This window comes from Mytilus galloprovincialis, chromosome 1, assembly GCF_965363235.1.
Source record: "Mytilus galloprovincialis chromosome 1, xbMytGall1.hap1.1, whole genome shotgun sequence".
Taxonomy (NCBI): domain Eukaryota; kingdom Metazoa; phylum Mollusca; class Bivalvia; order Mytilida; family Mytilidae; genus Mytilus; species Mytilus galloprovincialis.
This window is the reverse complement of record NC_134838.1, coordinates 14322267-14341081: the sequence shown is the minus strand read 5'-3', so window position 1 is coordinate 14341081 and position 18815 is coordinate 14322267. Positions and strand designations below refer to the sequence as shown.

General features: G+C 31.1%; 1 protein-coding gene across 5 annotated transcripts in view; it reads left to right on the top strand.

Annotated features, from left to right (window-relative positions):
- The window catches only part of LOC143066311 (pleckstrin homology domain-containing family G member 7-like), a 145057-nt gene that overhangs the window by 63922 nt on the left and 62320 nt on the right, over positions 1–18815 (top strand). The window contains exon 1 of one of the 5 annotated variants that reach the window (XM_076239292.1): positions 13767–13869. The exons of 3 other annotated variants lie outside the window; for them this stretch is intronic. In XM_076239292.1, the coding sequence (XP_076095407.1) occupies positions 13851–13869 (19 nt within the window). In that variant the 5' untranslated portion in view covers positions 13767–13850. Of the gene's footprint in view, positions 1–13766; positions 13870–17865; positions 18021–18815 lie in introns of those variants that run through there. One more of the 5 variants, XM_076239298.1, reaches the window with a different exon arrangement.

Sequence of the window (18815 nt, the reverse complement as noted above, 5' to 3'; positions counted from 1 at the left end):
ATACAAGCTCTGAAATATAGGATTAACTGGGAATTATATTCTCCATATGCAGGTTCTCGTTGAAGGTTGCTACATTGAAATGGAAAGTTCAAAATTGCGAAGCTACAATCATCTCTATTTTTGCTTAATCTATATATAATCACAAATAACAAGGACAGTGAATATACAATAATGGAATTTAGACTGCTGTATTTTGTAAATTCCATTCTTAAAGTTTAGCTCATTAAACTGGGAATGCTATAAATTAATTGTTTTACTTTGTATTTTTACGTGTATAAGGGTATTTGAACTGTAAAGAAATATTGCCAAATTGTGAATCCGAATTAAAAGAAATGAACATTATGGAAAAGATCGTTTGTTGAGTAAAACAAGTTAAACACATTCTCAAAATTGACATAAATCGACCTTTTCTGCAGCAAATCCGTAGACATGCATTAACGCAAAACAAAGAAATTTCGGGTAAACGACAAAGAAAATAAACATTTTTGGAAGCTAATTAACATTGTCAAACAAATAACTGCCCTCAGATAGTAAGACAAGTCTTTACTTAGTTTTCTTTTGTTCTGTAATGTATAATTCCATTCTCATTTATACTAAGTGATATGAAAGATCGAAACAGTCCCAGATTAGTTATGATTATCAATATTCCTTGGAAAATTAATGCATTATATGAGTAAGAGTAAGTAATTTGCATGCGTAATGTCTTATTCTTAGTTTACTAAATCAATATGCATATGAAAAATCCTTGCTATACACAATAAAAATGCCATTATTTGTTTGCAAACGACAAATGGTTAATTGCTTCTTTCTAAGCAATGCTAATAAGATGTGTATCAGCATTCCAGTACTGCAGGTGCATAACTATTTATTTACTGCTAAGTAGACAATGTTGCACAGAATGTGTTATTAATACGCTGTTGTTATTAATCGATCATTTCATGAAATGTCAGCATTCGAAATCATACTCCGATGAACTATTCATCAATTGATTTTAAGCTTTATAAGCGATATGTAGATTAGTTTTGTGTTTCTAATAAAAGTGTTAGGAAGGCGCGTGACAGAAACATATATTCACGACTGATCTGTATTGGTAGCAGGCACTATGTTCACTTCTAACGCAGCTAGTTTCGATCCAGTGATGTTAATGATGATTTTACAACTTTGAACAAATTCACCTTATCTTTCAAAATAATTAAATCTGTAAATCTTAACACACGAAGCTTGCAAAACTTAAATGTCTGCGAAAGTTGAATGAATTGTAGTTGAATGATTCCAATTAAGATGCAGTTTCTTTTACGACTGTCAGTTATTTGTTAAATCAACCATTTTGTCTGTTTTTCTAGGAATTGGTTTGAAGTTGTGATGGATAGCATGTGCAGTCATAGATATTGCATTTTTTTCGGATATAGAATTAAACTTTTCGAATGTTTCGTCCAATCAAAAAAACGGAATTGTATAAAACACATGTTCAAAGTAGATTTAAATATTTGACATTCCGATTTTGTTTTCCCCAGCTTCCACCTGCACCACAAAAGACCAAGTCTTGAATTTGCCACTGTACGGCTGTTTATTTCACGCTATTGACAGTATAAACAATGTAAAGTAATTAATGGTACTGGGTTTAGGGCTACGATCTAAGGTAGAAAAGTCATGATATAATTTATGATTACTGACATTAGATCAAAACTGTTTTTGCAAATAAAAACGAATAGATGTGTATTAATCAAAATAGGATGACCATTGTAGGATGAACCAAATGTATTTATTAATTCCCTGTGCAACGAAACTTCGCTAGTTCAAATTGTACTGATACACAACATTGTAATGGTGGTTGTAAATAAATATTCTAGTATTGTATAGCAGAATAAAATTTAACGCATGGACATTAAAGGATTCATAACTCCCTTATTTTTCCAAGTGAGATATACCTTCCTTGATCTTAACAGGTTATACACTAAGTCTCCTACCAGCGAAACAGAAAGGGCTTATATGTTTGCTATTCGTATGTTCGTCAGTTCGTTAAACTTATGTATGTTCTACTATTTAAAACATTTATTGGACTTGAGATTCATTAATAAACAAATTCTCATATCTTTCGTTTGACCCATTCTGGATCGGAACCTCGATTATACATACTAAAGGCGACAACATTATCACAAGTACACTGAGATAAAATAATAGAGGTGAAAATACTATAGTAAAACTATGTCAAGAAACATGAAAATATTAAATTCTTGTAAGATTTCTAGTCGTCGTATTATGTCTGGCATAAAAAAAACCCATTATAGATAACTGTCTAAAAGACAAAAGAAGAATACATATATGACCGAAAATAAATTTGTTTTATTATACTATTTTAGATTTTCATTGACAGCAGAAAAAGACATGTAACCATTGATTTAGAGTATACAAATACATCGATTTGTCTCAAAAGACTTGTTATTTAATTCAATATAATAATAGGTATTTACTTTGAATATTTGTTCGTTCATTAAAGACTATTTTATCATGCTGACACATCCACAAATGAAATCTTCATATAACAAATTAAGTTACAAATTCGTTTTGAATGTTTTCCTGTGCTTAATACGTTTTGAGGTAATTTATATGTGGAAAGATGTACAAATAAACCATGGGAAAGTAACTTATAAAGGACTCTGATATGTGTGCTTTATGTTTCATTCAATGGTCTATCAAACAGATTTATTTTCATTCAAACATTCTTTTATCTAGTTGTTATTGTTTGGTTCTTCTTGTAAAGTTTATCAGTATTTGTGTATATATCACACATATGTTATTTTAATATGTACTGTCTATGTTGATAGAATTGGACTTGTCTGCGTTTGTACATTGATGCGTAAATACCTCAATTTGTCTGGCTGAACGGCATGAAACATTTTATGTTTGGCTTTGCATTGATGTTTACGTCTATTTAACTAAGCGATAATAAACTTCAAAAAGATGACCTACACTTATAAAAGGAACATGACTGGAGAATGAGGTTACTGCCCGCGAACATTTGAAAACCATATAATTACGAGTTTACTGGCTTAAGTAAGATTTATGAGTTTCGAACAGCGGTATACTACTGTTGCCTTTATTAAACACTATGGGGACATGCAATGCTGACATCGCACATTTATGGAGTTATTAAGTTAACCATGGATATTTTCTTGCAAATGTTACTGAATTCCGTAAAGGTAAATTTGGATAACATTTCTGTCATTTAAGGAATTCTCCGATAGAAGGTCACCAGTTACTGAAATTATATATTCCGATTAATTCCTTGACCTGCTTTTCAACACAAAATTGTGTTTCGATGAATTTGTATCATTTCCATGGTACAGTTAATGACATTTTGTTATCAAAGTGAACAAGCAATCACAACACAATTCCTTACGTAATATTCCTTTTAGTGCCATTATACCGAAAGTAATCATACTACAATAACAGTTATAAGACATTAAATACAATTTCCATTTGGGTTTGAAGAGATGTTATTACATTAATGAATTAAGAATTTTAAGTATGTATATCAAGTCAGTTATTATTTTATTCTAAAACTTATTAATAGATGAATTGTCCTCTATTGATTCTCGTTATCTTATGATACTTTTCATTTAAGGATAAAAAATGAGGTTACAAAAAATGCGACATCAATCAGTTTCAAAATTTTCATCTGTAAGGAATTATTGTAGTACCAGGATTATAATTAAGTACGCCAGACTCGTGTTTCGTCTACATTACACTCATCAGTAATGCTCAGATCAAAATAGTTGTAAAGCCAAACAAGTACAACGTTGAAGAGCATTGAGGACCAAAAATTCAAAAAAGTTGTGCCAAAAAACGGCTAAGGTAATCTATTCCTGGGATAAGAAAATCCTTAGTTTTTCTAAAAATTCAAAGTTTTGTAACAGGAAATTTATAAAAATGACCATATAATTGATATTCATGTCAACACCGAACTGCTGACTTCTGGGCTGGTAATACCTTCGGGGACGAAACGTCCACCAGCAGTGGCATCGACCCAGTGGTGTAAATAGTTATCAAAGGTACCTGGATTATAATTTAGTACGCCAGACGCGCGTTTCGTATACTTAAGACTCATCAGTGATGCTCAGATCAAAACAAGTACAAAGTTGAAGAGAATTTAGGACCAAAAACATCGATAATATTGACTTGATCTCAACTCATTCAACAGTTTGCTAGTGAAACAAAGAAAAAAAATTGATTATTTTGCAATGTACTCAACTAAAATCCGATTATCAGATTTTCACCGTATTTATATTTTGCTACTCGCCACAATATGAAGCCTTTTTGAACTCATTCGCCGTGCTCATTCGAAAAAAAAAAACCCGTTATATTGTGTCTCGCAGCTGATAATATACAATATTAATATTTAGACAACCTGATTATCGGTACCTATCAATTGACATGTATGTTTATAGAACCCAACTGCAAGTATCTGATCAAGTGCTTTTTTATATCGATTATTGATTAAAATTGCATACAAATTTTATTTTTAGCTTTTAATGTAGGCAACAACATTTTAAATCTCATAAACCGATTAATAGAATATAAATCAAGCTGATGATTTTTTCAAACCTGAACACACACATATGTGTAAAGTAAAGTAACAAAAAAAACAAACTCCGAGGAAAATTTTAAACCGAAAGTCCCCAAGCAAATTGCAAAATCAAAAGCTTAAACGCATCAAAAGAGGGGATACCAATTGTCATATTCCTGACTAAAAAAAGCACAGGCAAATTATACCGAAATATTATTAAAAATATATAAACAAAACAAAAACCACAGAGTTATGAATTGTAAGATAACCATCCATTAATAATTTTACCAATCTTCAATACTGAAATAAAATAATTACGATTAGCATTACAATTGTTTGTATCAGTACAGAAAACTTTTGTTGCACGGTTGAACAATAACACATACAGTTGGTCATTCTACAATTTACATCTTATTCTGATTAATTCAATTGTACTCGTTATTCTTTGGTAACCAACACTATATTGTTAATGTATGTAGTTATGATTTAGATCAAAACGTTTCTGCCTTAGATCGTAGCCTTGAACTCAAACCCAATACCAATAATTGCATTTGTATTGTATAGAATGTCAGTAGCAATATGCTTATATTTTTGTATCGTAAAACCTGAGAGCCTTACTGTGGCAAATTCATGAAATGGTCCTTTAAATTAGTGGTATTTGGAAAAACAAAAGATAAATGTGAATAATGACAGATTTAAAGCTGTTCTGAATAACAAGCAAAAAAAAAAAACCATTTAAAAATGTAAAAATAAAAAGATAATTTTGAATGCGACACAAAAGAAAACATCACGTAAATACTAGCAGTAGGTTATCAAAATAAGTAAGGTTTTAAAATCAAAGGTTAGTTTATTGTATAAAAGACGTTCGTAGGGTTCTATTCTTATCATTTGTACACGCACAGGTAGTAATGAATAAATGGAATATGTTGATGTGTTTATGCTTTGATTTTATCATTTGATAAAGGACTTTCCGATTTGAATTTTCCTTGGAGTTCGGTATATTTGTTATTTTACTTTTTATGCAATAGTTTAATAGCATATTAAGGTTAAATCCCAAATATTCAAATGAATATAAAATTCAGAAAGGAAATGGAGAATGTGTCAAAGCGACAACAACCCGACCATAGAGCAGACAACAAGAAACTAAAATTGAAAATCACACAAGATTAACAAAGGCCAGGGGCTCCTGACTTGAAACAGGCGCAAAATTGCGCCGGGTTTAAACATGTTTATGAGATCTCAACCCGCCCCCTATACCTCTAGCCAATGTAGAAAAGTAAACGCACATTAAAATTCAGTTCAAAGAAGTCCGAGTCCGATGTCAGAAGATGTAACAAAAGAAAATAAATAAAATGACAATAATACATAAATAACAACAGACTACTAGCAGTTAACTGACATGCCAGCTCCAGACCTCAATTAAGCTTATTGAAAGATTACGTCTTCATCATATGAAAATCAGACACAATCCCTCCCGTTAGGGGTTTAGTATCATACTATCATAAAATATATGAGAAGAACATAACCCCAACAACTGTTTTGTAAATGAATGTGTTTAGTTCCGATGCAAAGACCTTAAGTGAATCAATATTAAAGCCAAAATATGCAATCTTTAATGATCAGACAACAGTATCGTAACTATATCCTTTCTTAATAAATCTGTTTAAAGGTTTGGGAAGCTTTTGAGGTGACAACTGACATTTTGTGCTTTGTAAAGAATATTCCCATAAAAGATTAGATGTGAAATACCTGAACGTATAAGATGTCTGCATGTTGAGTTATATTTACGAATTATTTCCTTATACCGATGATAAAATTCAGTAAATGTTTTGACTAGTTTGTGATATCGTAAACCCTGGTGTAATAATTTTTCAGTAATACATAAATTTCACTCGCTAAAATCTAATACGTTGTTACATACACGACCGAATCGTACAAGTTGATATATATAAACACCATAAGATGGTGACCAGGGAACGTCACCATCAAAAAATGGATAATTAACGATAGGAACTGAAAAATCATCTCTTTTATCATAAGTTTTTGTATTAAGCTTCCCGTTAATGATATAGATGTCAATATCGAGGAAAGGGCAGTGGTCATTGTTAGTATTAGCTTTATTTAAAGTAAGTTCAACAGGATAAATTTCTTTAGTATACATACTGAAGTCGTCATTATTGAGAGTCAATATATCATCCAAATATCTAAAAGTATTGTTAAATTTTTGTATCAAATGTTGTTTCGATGGGTCTTTGCAACTTTAAGTCATAAATTGTAACTCATAACAATGTCTTTGAAATTGGGTACACTTCTTTAAAGCTCATCTAAGATATCATGGTAATAATGTGTAACGCTATATATTTCTTCCATATAATACTAGCATTAGTATAAGATAGTTGGATAATCAAACAAAGATAATGCAACACAAACAGAATCCTAAAGAAAGAAGGAGATAAACCTCGTTGACCGTGTTCATTGTGTAATTATAATTATTATAGATCAAACTACATAACCAATATATGAAGAAGATGTTGTAGGATTGCCAATGAGACAACTCTCCACTAGGGACCAAATGACACAGAAATTGACAACTTTAGGTCACCAATATTTGTTCTTTTAGGTTTTTATGTATACAAGCTGTCATATACGTGCCAGAAAAAAATAATAGAATAGCTGTATCACCGTGAAAAGAAAAAGTAGATATATAGAAACTCAAAAATGTGTATCATATATGGTAAATACTTTAGATTTTGTCAAACAGGAGAAAAAGTCATCTCTATTGTATAAAGAAATATCATCATTGATTAAGGCTTTACAAATACATTGTAGTGTCGCAAAAGACTTAATTTAGGTGGTACAGTATAATAGTATGTGTTGACTTTAAAGGTTTATCCATTCATTAAAGACTATTTCATCATGTTGACACATTCACAATTGAAATTCTCAATATAACAAATTAAGTTACAAATTGTGTTTTAAATATTTTCTTTCACTATCTATAATAAATTTTGAAAGTTTTCTGTTGATGACGGATTGAAACAAAATAGAATATGGGTAACCCGTTTTAATTGTTTAAGGAATCGGCACTAAATGACATACACAGTGTCAGACTATGACATTAGGTTGCGCTTCTAGGCTAATTTATAATATAATGCTGGTTTACCACTCACACAAATATTGATATGAATACTTCTCTAAAGAGTTCAACAATACCACCATTAGGTTAAAATGAATATTAAATATAAAATACAAAATTGAATAGATATTTTGGATAACAAACATCTTTTATAAGTACGAGTACTATGTTCAATATTTTGATGGAGTGTTTACAGAGATGTTTAAATAACTCATTTCCATTATCTGTAAATATTTGTTTAATTGTACTATGTTTTTTACACCGGTCTTGTAATGGAATTAAGTTTTATGTTTGACTAACCATTCACGTATCTTTCTATGATAGAATTAAAAAATAATAAACTACAAAAAGATTGTCTGAACATGACAGGCGAATGGGGTACTGTCCCTCGAACAATAAAGAACATAGTGTTTGATGAAAGAAACATCTGATTGTATGTTTACTTTCTTTTTTAATGCAACACTGACATCTAATGAAAATGAATATACATTTTATTGAGAAAGATACGTAATGCGTAAAGGTTTTATGAAAAACAAGTTAGGTAATTACTATGGTAAGTTCAATAACTCTGAGTTGACAAAAGAAACCACATAGAGAATTAAGTATTTTAAGCAAGCAATCATGTCACACAAATCATACAATGAAATAATGAACAAAAGTTAAAAGTTATTATAAATCATGTTCAATAATAAAAACCATATCGTTAAACGGACATGGATAGGGGTAGACATTTGGCCATGTTAGAGGAAAACTATTGACCTGTACTTATTGACGCTTATAAATGTGATTTATGTAATATTTTATGTATTGTTAATTGTAAGCCATAGAGTGACTCTCAAAAGTACACGCCTACATTGTTGGTATCTATATATAACCAGCGCGGATCCAGCCACTTTAAAAATAATTAAAGATTGGTTCCGTCACATGAGTCATTTTAAAAGAGGGGTTCCAACCTTTTTTTCCAAATAAAAGCATAAGAAATCAAACACAAAGGGGTAGACTCTATCATGATTAATATTATAATTTTACGTGTACCTCAAAATATCTGGATTGTAAATGAAACGAGTATATTAACATGTGCGATTATAAATTTTGTTAGTTCAAATGAGTATGCATTAAGGCCTTTTTTATGCCGCGTTTTATTCTATGATTGTTATTGTTATGATTGAAACTTATCAAACAATAGATTTGAAAACCCAAGCTAGTGCATATACATTTCATAGAGTTAAGTAAACTAATAGTAAAATATAAAATCATCGTCTTTCGAGTTGACTAATACCCTTGATTTCACTTCGTTTAAGTGAAATATTTTTGACATAAGTTATGCAAATATTCAAGCAACTTTATGTAAATGTACCATCTTTTATATAGATTTTTTTAGATACCTTGAACTCATGATAATAAAATTAACTTGAAACTAGATGGTTTAACCCTCTCAGGAAAATCTCGTTTATCATTACAGTATACGTATGTGCGTATGACAAATTGTGCACAATTAAAAGTCTTAATTGTTAGCTTTTAGGCTTTTATGAAAACGAAAAAGAGATGCAAATCAAGGAGTCAGTTATCATCTTTAAGTATTGTATTTTATTTTTTGCATAATTTATATTAATGCAATGAAACTTAAACTAACCATAAATCATAAGTTAGGTCATCTAGAAATGTTAATTGTAAACAGATACGTATTTAGGTATGTATATAGATATATATATAGGTATGACAATTGTATATATGAGTGAGGCTGTAAAATGCATGTTGGGCTTTCGTGTAATTCATGGTTTCCAATGATTCGTTTTCAAATGTTGCAAAAAAGTAAGTAGATGAAATTATGATTTGAATTATTTACACTGATTGAAATTGATATCAGAAGAGTTGTCTTCCGTTTATTATTTTGTACTTAAACTAGGCCGTATGTTTTCTCGTTTGTTTTACATTTGTCATTTCGGGGCCTTTTATAGCTGACTATGCGGTATGGACTTTACTCATTGTTTAAGGAGGTCATACGGTGACCTGTAGTTGTTAATTTCTGTGTCATCTGTCTCTTGTGGAGAGCTGTATAATTGGCAATCATAACACATCTTATTTTTATAATTACTAATATGTTACAACAACATTAAAATTAAAAGTTTATTCTTTTAAAAAATATTTCCGTATTCCATTATTGTATACATTACAATAAAATTATTTTCATTTACCGATGTACATTGTATTATTTGGCGTTATAGTTGTGTTTCTGATATATTTTAACATCTCACCCCTTATTTTATTGATATACTTTTAACATTGAGTCGTAGACCATTTTGTTTCGGTCAGTGTATGTTCGCTTGTTAGTGGTCATATGTCTTTTGAACGGATTAAGCCATTCCAATTGATATTTTATAGTGTGTCTTTCTATGTTGTGGTGATGTTACACTATTGTTTCAGATAAGAGTGGAGGTTGGTACCTTTTTAAAACGTTTAAACCCGCTGCAATTGTTTGCATCTGTCCTAAGTCAGGACCTGATGTTCAGTAGTTGTCGTTTGTTGATGTGGTTCATAAGTGTTTCTCGTTTTTTATATAGATTATACCGTTGGTTTTCCTGTTTGAATACTTTTACACTAGTAATTTATGAGGCCCTATATAGCTTGCTGTTCGGTGTGAGTCAAGACTCCGTGTTGGAGACCGTACTTTGATCTTAATGGTTTACTTTTACAAATTGTGACGTGGATGGAGAGAAGTCTCATGGGCTCGCATACCATATATTCTTATATCTTATCATAAGTACTAAATTTGTACATAATATAATAAATATAAATCGACCTAAATATCGGTACGAAAGTGAATTCAAATTTACATAATTATATATTCATAAATAAACAAAAGTAAGTTTTAGTTTAAATGCTTTTAACTGTCTAGCCACTTTAATCTTTTCCATTCAGGCGAACTTCTTAAAGAATTCTTTTGTGAAAAGAAAAATAATTTTGTCTTATTCATCATGATACAGTATTTTATAGATGACAACTGATATTTGGTTATAATATACTCATGTCACATGTATTTATGTAGATGATTATTTTATTCAGCAACAATTGAAATTTAAAAACCTATTTTTGGTGTCCACCTTCTGTAAATGTATCATTTCTGTATCCTTTGTGTGATTCAAGTACAGATATTATTTCGGATGATGACAACTGTAAGTTCTATTTTGTTTGTTTTATACATCATACATGTTATTGTTACATTATGTCGTACATATTTATGTATGATAAATTCCAGATAGTTGCTAAATGTACGGCTACACAACTTTTCATTAGTGAAACCTAAAACAAATGAAACAGCTTTTAGCAGTATTTGGCACAACTTTTTGGAATGTTTGGTCCTCAATGCTCTACAACTTTGTACCTATTTGGCTTTTTACTATTTTGATCTGAGCGTAGACGAAACGCGCGTCTGGCGTATTAAATTTTAATGCCGGCGTCACACATTGGCGTATAGACCGCCGTGCACCAAACGTACAGAGAAAATTGACAAAGTCGGTATACATTAGTTGCATGTCAGAGGAACGCTTTAGCATTCGTTAAACGCGTGTTGCATAAGTTTGAAGTACGTCGAAATGCAAAGGAATACGCTTGGTGAACGCTACAACTCGAGGAAATTTTTACCCAGCTCTAGCGTGTGTCTAGTGTATATCTGTACGCTACAAAGCACGTAATACATACGCTACAAACGCGTTTAACGCACTACAGATAAGTTTGAGACAAATTTAGGGCACGTTGTATACATTTCAAGATCGTTCGACTTTAACGAATGCGGGTATGTATACGCTGATGTTTGACGCCGGTATAACTAACACCCCATAATAGAACGTCCAAAATACGACCGGGACGCGTCTCAAATACGTTCAAGAAATTTTTTTCCTTCGTAGCGTGCGTTCCATCTACGTTAGACAAACACCAAGCATACGCCAACATACGTTTCTTGAACTCCCGATAAACGCTAAAGTACAACATAACGTAATATTAGAGTCTACATAAGACAGCTGTGGCGTTCCATAATTTAATCTTTAAAAAGTCTGTAGCTGCTTTTTCCAAACCTAAATTTCAGATGTAGCTGGGATACGATAATGCAAAATACGTTAAAAAATACCGAAATTTTTCTGAAAGAATGAGGGAAACCGAAAGATTTATTCATATACGGAATAACGATGCATTGCCTCGGTAAAAAAAAATAAAATATAAGGAAAGCAATCATTGTTGAAATGTGATTGTCGTATAGTAAAAATTACCAATGAATTTCCAGATGATTTTTAATATAAAAGGATTTAGTGAATTGTTTTGACTAGATGTAGCTTTGTGAATAATAGTAGTAGACCATATGACAGTACGGCGTCGGTTAAACTCATTAAAGGCTCCCATAATACTGTGTTTGGATTATAGCTAAGTGACACAGTAGCACAGTTTATATAAAATTGTTCACTAATCGTCCATGAACTTTTGTGGGAGTATATACAGTGTATTTAAGTCTATGGGTAGTGTACTGGTATTTTGATTACATGTAGTTTTGGACATTATTTTAAATAATTACTTGATTTTGGTTCTTAATTTATTTTTATTATCCTTATAAAAATGGAAATGAATCCAATGGAATAAAACCTTACGTTGACTGAATTGAATTAATACGTCTATTTTTGTAGACAGAATGTTTATTATTATTTGAACTGTCATCTAATGAGCAGATGAAGAAACACATCGAATTAGCTGAACAGTTTCTCTGGATGCAATTATCCTTGTTAATTGTCGTGCATCTACTGCAATTGCTGCGTTATATAGTAATACTTCGGGCTTTGGAGATAAGCGGAAGTAGTACAAACTCTAATGGCGGTTGCTTTTTTACTGCAATTCATTTATCCTGCACATTACTGCTTAATCTGTTATTGTTAAATAAAACACCGCCTTCTTTGTATGTCTCTACACTCGAGGGAAATCCGTTTACGAAAATGTTGGCTTAACAACCGAAACCGATTGCAATGACGAAAAAGACAATTAGAATGCATTGTTTACCCTAATTTCCCCCAACTAACCAGAAGGGGGATAACCAACTTCGATTTACCTTCTACCTTAAGAGTTGAGAGCCATAATATAATGCATAGCTTCATCCTGAAGACGAAGAAGCGACACACAAACACTTGTTTCCTCATTTATGGATATAAGAAGATGTGGTATGAGTGCTAATGAGACTACTCTCTATCCAAGTTATAATTTATAAAAGTAAACCATTATAGGTCAAGGTACAGCCTTCAACACGCACGCAACCCTGGCTCACACCAAACAGCAAGCTATAAATGGCCCCCAAAAAATGGTTAATGCAAAATCATTCAATTTAGTATGATTGAAGTTGTGCCTTTAATAACAAGTCATTTGGGACCAACATATTATGTGGGACCAACATGTTTTTTAAAGTCTGTAAAAATATTGGATGAAAGCAGTATGTTTTAGATATCATTGGCCTTACATTTAACATTTTACAACACTTTTTTTTTGCTATTCTACTTAACATTAGATGTAATGTAAGTGAGCCTTAAATAAAGAATTTAGCTTGAGGTTAAGATAAGCGGAGTAAAATTTCTATTTATCATAATATTGTTATAAATCGTTTCTTTTAGAGGATTAAATTTTAATTTTCGACGAAGAACGATAGGCTAAAGAGTTCACAAATACATAATTTAGTCGATTAGCCTTGGTTTTATTTTTCTTCACTTTAAAGTTTATAAATTAATTCTGGTTTTGTATCTACTTTGTTAAGTACCTTCTCAAAGATTTTAAACAATATATGTAAGAAAAACATTCTATTAATAACAAAATAAATATTTATATTACCGTTTTTCGACTCTTTACGCTCAAAAAGTCAAGTTCAGGACACTTTATTTAGCCAATTAAGCCAAAATAATAACACGAATTTGTTATTAATTTATCATAGTGATAAATGGTAAAGAACTTTGGCTTTGAGGTTATATCTTGAGCGTTTGTGATAAGAAGATAATGAGGCGAAATAGTGAACCCGTATTTGGTATTTCTGAACAAATAAGGGTACCTAGAAGATCAAATACGTTAGTGCATAGACTATCTAAACCACTCGGAGTTAAAAACATCAGATGGGAATTGTTAGCTATGCCGCGTTTATCTGAAGGTAAATATTCTGCAATTATAGTACTGATATTGGTGCAATTCGTATAATTCAACAAGAATACGAATCAAAGATCAACAATTTTCGCGTTCTGTAATATTCTAAAAGAGTCACACAATTTATCATAAAAAAGAAGAGACTTTTTAAAAATGTTTACCCACCTCTACTGGTACTATACAAAAACATACATTTATGTTAATAAAAGTCAAAGACTGTATAAAATGTCCATCACGAGAGAAAATCCCTAATAGCCATTTACTTTTAGGAATAATTCTCAATCGAATTAAAATCGATACACTTCTGTCGCCTTACTTCATCAGTTCTAAAGGACCAACGGTATTGTAGGGTGAAAACCATGCTATAGTTTTTGATGTCTCCTGTAAAGAGATGATGTTAAGATGGAAGTTAAGAACCCTCTGCAGTTGTGGCCACGATGTGCTCTTAAAAAGCCCACCGTTACATCGTATTATTAATTTGTTCTGGTCCTAGATATACATGAATATTTGTTACTGTGATAAGTAAAGAAACAACAATCAGTCAAACAAAAAAATCTTTCTTTATCTCAGCGTCATAATACAAACTGTTATTTTTAATCTAGAATTTTTGAAAAAAAGGTCTGTGAATTTTGTACTATTGTAAGAAGAATTTGTATATCTGTCAGATAAGCATAAGAAACTCATATTTTTGCATCACAACCAAACACGGCCTTCTCGATCTTGATATCTATATCACTAATGGAAAGCTGAATACTAAAATTTATGATAAAAGGGATGATTTTTCATTTCCTATCGTTAATTATCCGTTTTTAGATGGTGACGTTCCCTTGTCACCATCCTACGGTGTTTATATATCTCAACTTGTACGATTCGCTCGTGTATGTAACAATGTTTTAGATTTTAACGAGAGAAATTTATGTATTACTGAAAAATTATTACACCAGGGTTTTCGATATCACAAACTAGTCAAAACATTTACTAAATTTTATCATCGGTATAAAGACATCATTCGTAAATATAGCTCAACATGCAGACTTCTAATACGTTCAGGTATTTCACATTCAATTTTTTATGGTAATATTCTTTATAAAGCACAAAGGTGTCAGTATTCACCTCAGAAACTTACAAAACCTTTGAATAGACTTATTAAGAAGGGATATAATTACGATACTGTTGTCAAGTCATTAAAGATTGCATATTTTGGCGTTAATATTGAGTCACTGATAAGGTCTTTGCATCGGAACTAAACACATTTTTTTTTTTTTTTTTTTTTTTTTTTTTTTTTTTTTTTTTTTTTTTTTTTTTAAAAAACAGTTGTTGGCATGACACGGGTTATGTTCTTCTCATATATGTTATGATGGTATGATACTAAACCCCTAACGGGAAGGATTGTGCCTGATGTTCATATGATGAAATCATAATCTTTCAGTCAGTTTAATTGAAGTCTGGAGCTGGCATGTCAGTTAACTGCTAGTAGTCTGTTGTTATTTATGTATTTTTGTCATTTTGTTTATTTTCTTTGGTTACATCTTCTGACATCAGACTCGGATTTCTCTTGAACTGAATTTTAATGTGCGTATTGTTATGCGTTTACTTTACTACATTGGTTAGAGGTATAGGGGGAGGGTTGAGATCTCACAAACATGTTTAACCCCGCCGCATTTTTGCGCCTGTCCCAAGTCAGGAGCCTCTGGCCTTTGTTAGTCTTGTATTATTTTAATTTTAGTTTCTTGTGTACAATTTGGAAATTAGTATGGCGTTCATTATCACTGGACTAGTATATATTTGTTTAGGGGCCAGCTGAAGGACGCCTCCGGGTGCGGGAATTTCTCGCTACATTGAAGACCTGTTGGTGACCCTCTGCTGTTGTTTTTTATTTGGTCTGGTTGTTGTCTCTTTGACACATTCCCCATTTCCATTCTCAATTTTATTGTATGGTGAAAACGGTGTTAATGACAAAATATGCTGCCTCGTGCAAGGAGAATGCCACGATCTCTACACGTTACGGACTCTTCGACCGTTCCCCGGTTTGTACCAACATTAGCAAAAAGGCGAATGCCACATGAGGAACAAGATCTGCTTATCCTTCTGGAGCACACGATACCCCCTTTCCCCCGTTGTTTGGTGGGGACCGTGATGCTAAGTCTTAACTTTTCGATGTGTGGTATTTTGTGTTTTTTCTTTTCGTCGTTTTCCGTATTTGCAATGGAATTGTCTGTTTTTAACTTATGAGTTTGTATATTTGTAAAATACCTTTCGCCTCTCTAAGTTTTAGACATAAACATTGTCCCAGTTGGTTTTTGAAAAATTAACTGAATTTGACAGAACCAGCACTTATATTCATTAAAAGATTTTGTGTTTTGGTCATATGTATCTCAATGATATCCCCTTACTACAAATTACCTGAATATGAAAGAGCAGTTTGTTGAATTTTGATTTAAAAATGTAATCATTCTACAAAATGACTTATTTTTTTTTAAGTAGTTTTTTTATAATGTCAAGGGTTGCATTTTATAAAATGCCTTAATGAAGAAAATGCCAGAAACCTATACAATTTTATGAAATCTATGATAAAAAGACTCTGACAAATCAATAATGCTCATCCCTGTAAAATGAGATGGGCTATGAATGCGTTAACTTTGTTTACTTATTACTAATGTTGGTTTACATTACAGTTTATCTATTTAAATCAGTTTGTATTATTTGTACATACATGTAAACTATCTAGCTGAAAATGGACATCCCTACAATTCTTGTATGTTTAGTTTCTATTATATCATAATTGTTGGAAGAATGTAGATTGATTTACTGCTACTATTTAGTAAGTATTGGACATTACCTGTTACTTCAGCCCGTACTGAAACATCTATTCCAGTAACGATTCTACTCTCTGTTAAATTCATCGGTTCTTGCTTTGTAAATTCTTAACCATTAATATTGATTACATGTTTATTGTTCGATTTGACTCTAAGAAATGAAATATATTATTTATATTGACTTATCTCCCTTAGCTTACTTAAAACAAAAACTAATCCATGTAATAAAAAGAATCGACCATGCAAGAGCTGTATAGCCAGTCAATGTCGTTAAAAAGTTCCATTTGTTGTTGTAATAAAAGGAAGAACATGATAAAAGGAGAAAATACTGGATTTTCAATGATTTGATATCATTATAAAATGAAATATTACTAAATTACTAACAGTTAATAAAATATGCGCGATTATGTGTATGACGTAAAGCTTCCTGCTGACACTTATTTAACTAAAAATGAGCAAGGACATATACATTATAAGTCGCTTCAAGTTTAATTTGGCTCGTGGATATTTTGTAATGGTCAAAATAATGCCTCCATGAACTTATAGTACTTTTTCCATACAAGTGTATCCTTTCAGGCAATAAAATAATCAATTAGTTTTGAAATATATTTATAAATTCAGATAAATGACAATTTTTATTTATTAATATATTTTATGTTTTATTTAAATAATTCAAACCTGTTGATTTATTCTCGTTAACACTACTGCCTATCAATTTCGTAATAGATCCACATCAATGATTTAACTTGTGACGAGGCTTTACCACAAGTAAAACCATACGGATTATAATTGTACGCAGCCACCCATTTTCAACAATAAAAATAAACAATCTTTTCACAGTAAAACGATAATATAAAATTTTCACACTTTCCCCCAATCACTGTGTATTTCAGCATTAAACCAGATATTTGATACAATTTCAAGTCTTAAGGATTAAACTCGTTTGAACTTGGTCAGATACAAAAGATTTTAACAAGCTAATCTTTCCGGCTATTGTGGTCTATAATTTTAAGTGCGATGTGAAATTAAATTGTAATGAAGTTGAAATGACCTCTTTCACTGTTATACCCTGCTAATGGACGAACATCTCGTAGCTGTTTATAGCCAAGACAGCCTCGGGTAAGGAATTAATCATTCAAAACATAAATACTGCAGATATGTGGTTTGATTTCCTTTGTATAGACAGTGATGACACGTAACACACTCTTTCTTACATGTAAAAATAATTGGATTATTAAGTCATATTTCATACTTGTTATCAGATGAATTATGACTTGTTTTATAAACTGTTTCATTATTGACCGTATTCGAAAAGCAACGGACATGGGACAAAAACTATATGGTAAGAATTTTTGAAAAGTATTAAAATTATGAAATATTGAAAAGTTATTTGTTAGTGCAATTACTTGTGAAATGTTGACGGACATGCAAGTTTTAAGATACGAAGTAAATTGCAACGTTACATCTATATTACAATTGAAAATTCTTAATACATTTATGAAGTGATGTTTTCATTTAGAATTTTTATCCCTCCAATTATTGAAGAAAAATTTGAAAAAAATATGATAAAATCCTTCTTATATTATTATATGAATGTGAAATTAATATAAACCGGAAAATATATGCTTAATCGTTAAAAAGATTTGTTTACAGTCATTTGACCAGTAAACAAATAAATGCATTATCTCCTGTGTTGTACTGGATACAAGTCTTGACATAAAACTTCTAGACAAAACATGTAGACCATTTAATCATTGTGCATAATTTGCACCCATCGGTATTTACTATTACATGTATGCGTCAATTTCTTTTAGCATTAGTTACAATATACAATTAATGTGAAAATTTTTTGTTTGGAAAGAAAATCTATTTGACTGATCTCCCTTAGCCTGCTTTTTCAATAGTTCGTTAAGATTAGTTCCAACTGGAAACATGTTCTGGAACACTATTTCATATAATTGTTTATAGCTGAGTGAAGCATGTATAATGTTTCCTAAAATAGGAACGGATATTTTAAACAAATGATTTTTTTTTAGTTTCAAGAGAAAATTCTCATAGGAAATATACAGAAATATATATATAAAAAAATCTGTTATAAATCAAGATGTATTGTTTTATGTGTACTTGCCATACTGCC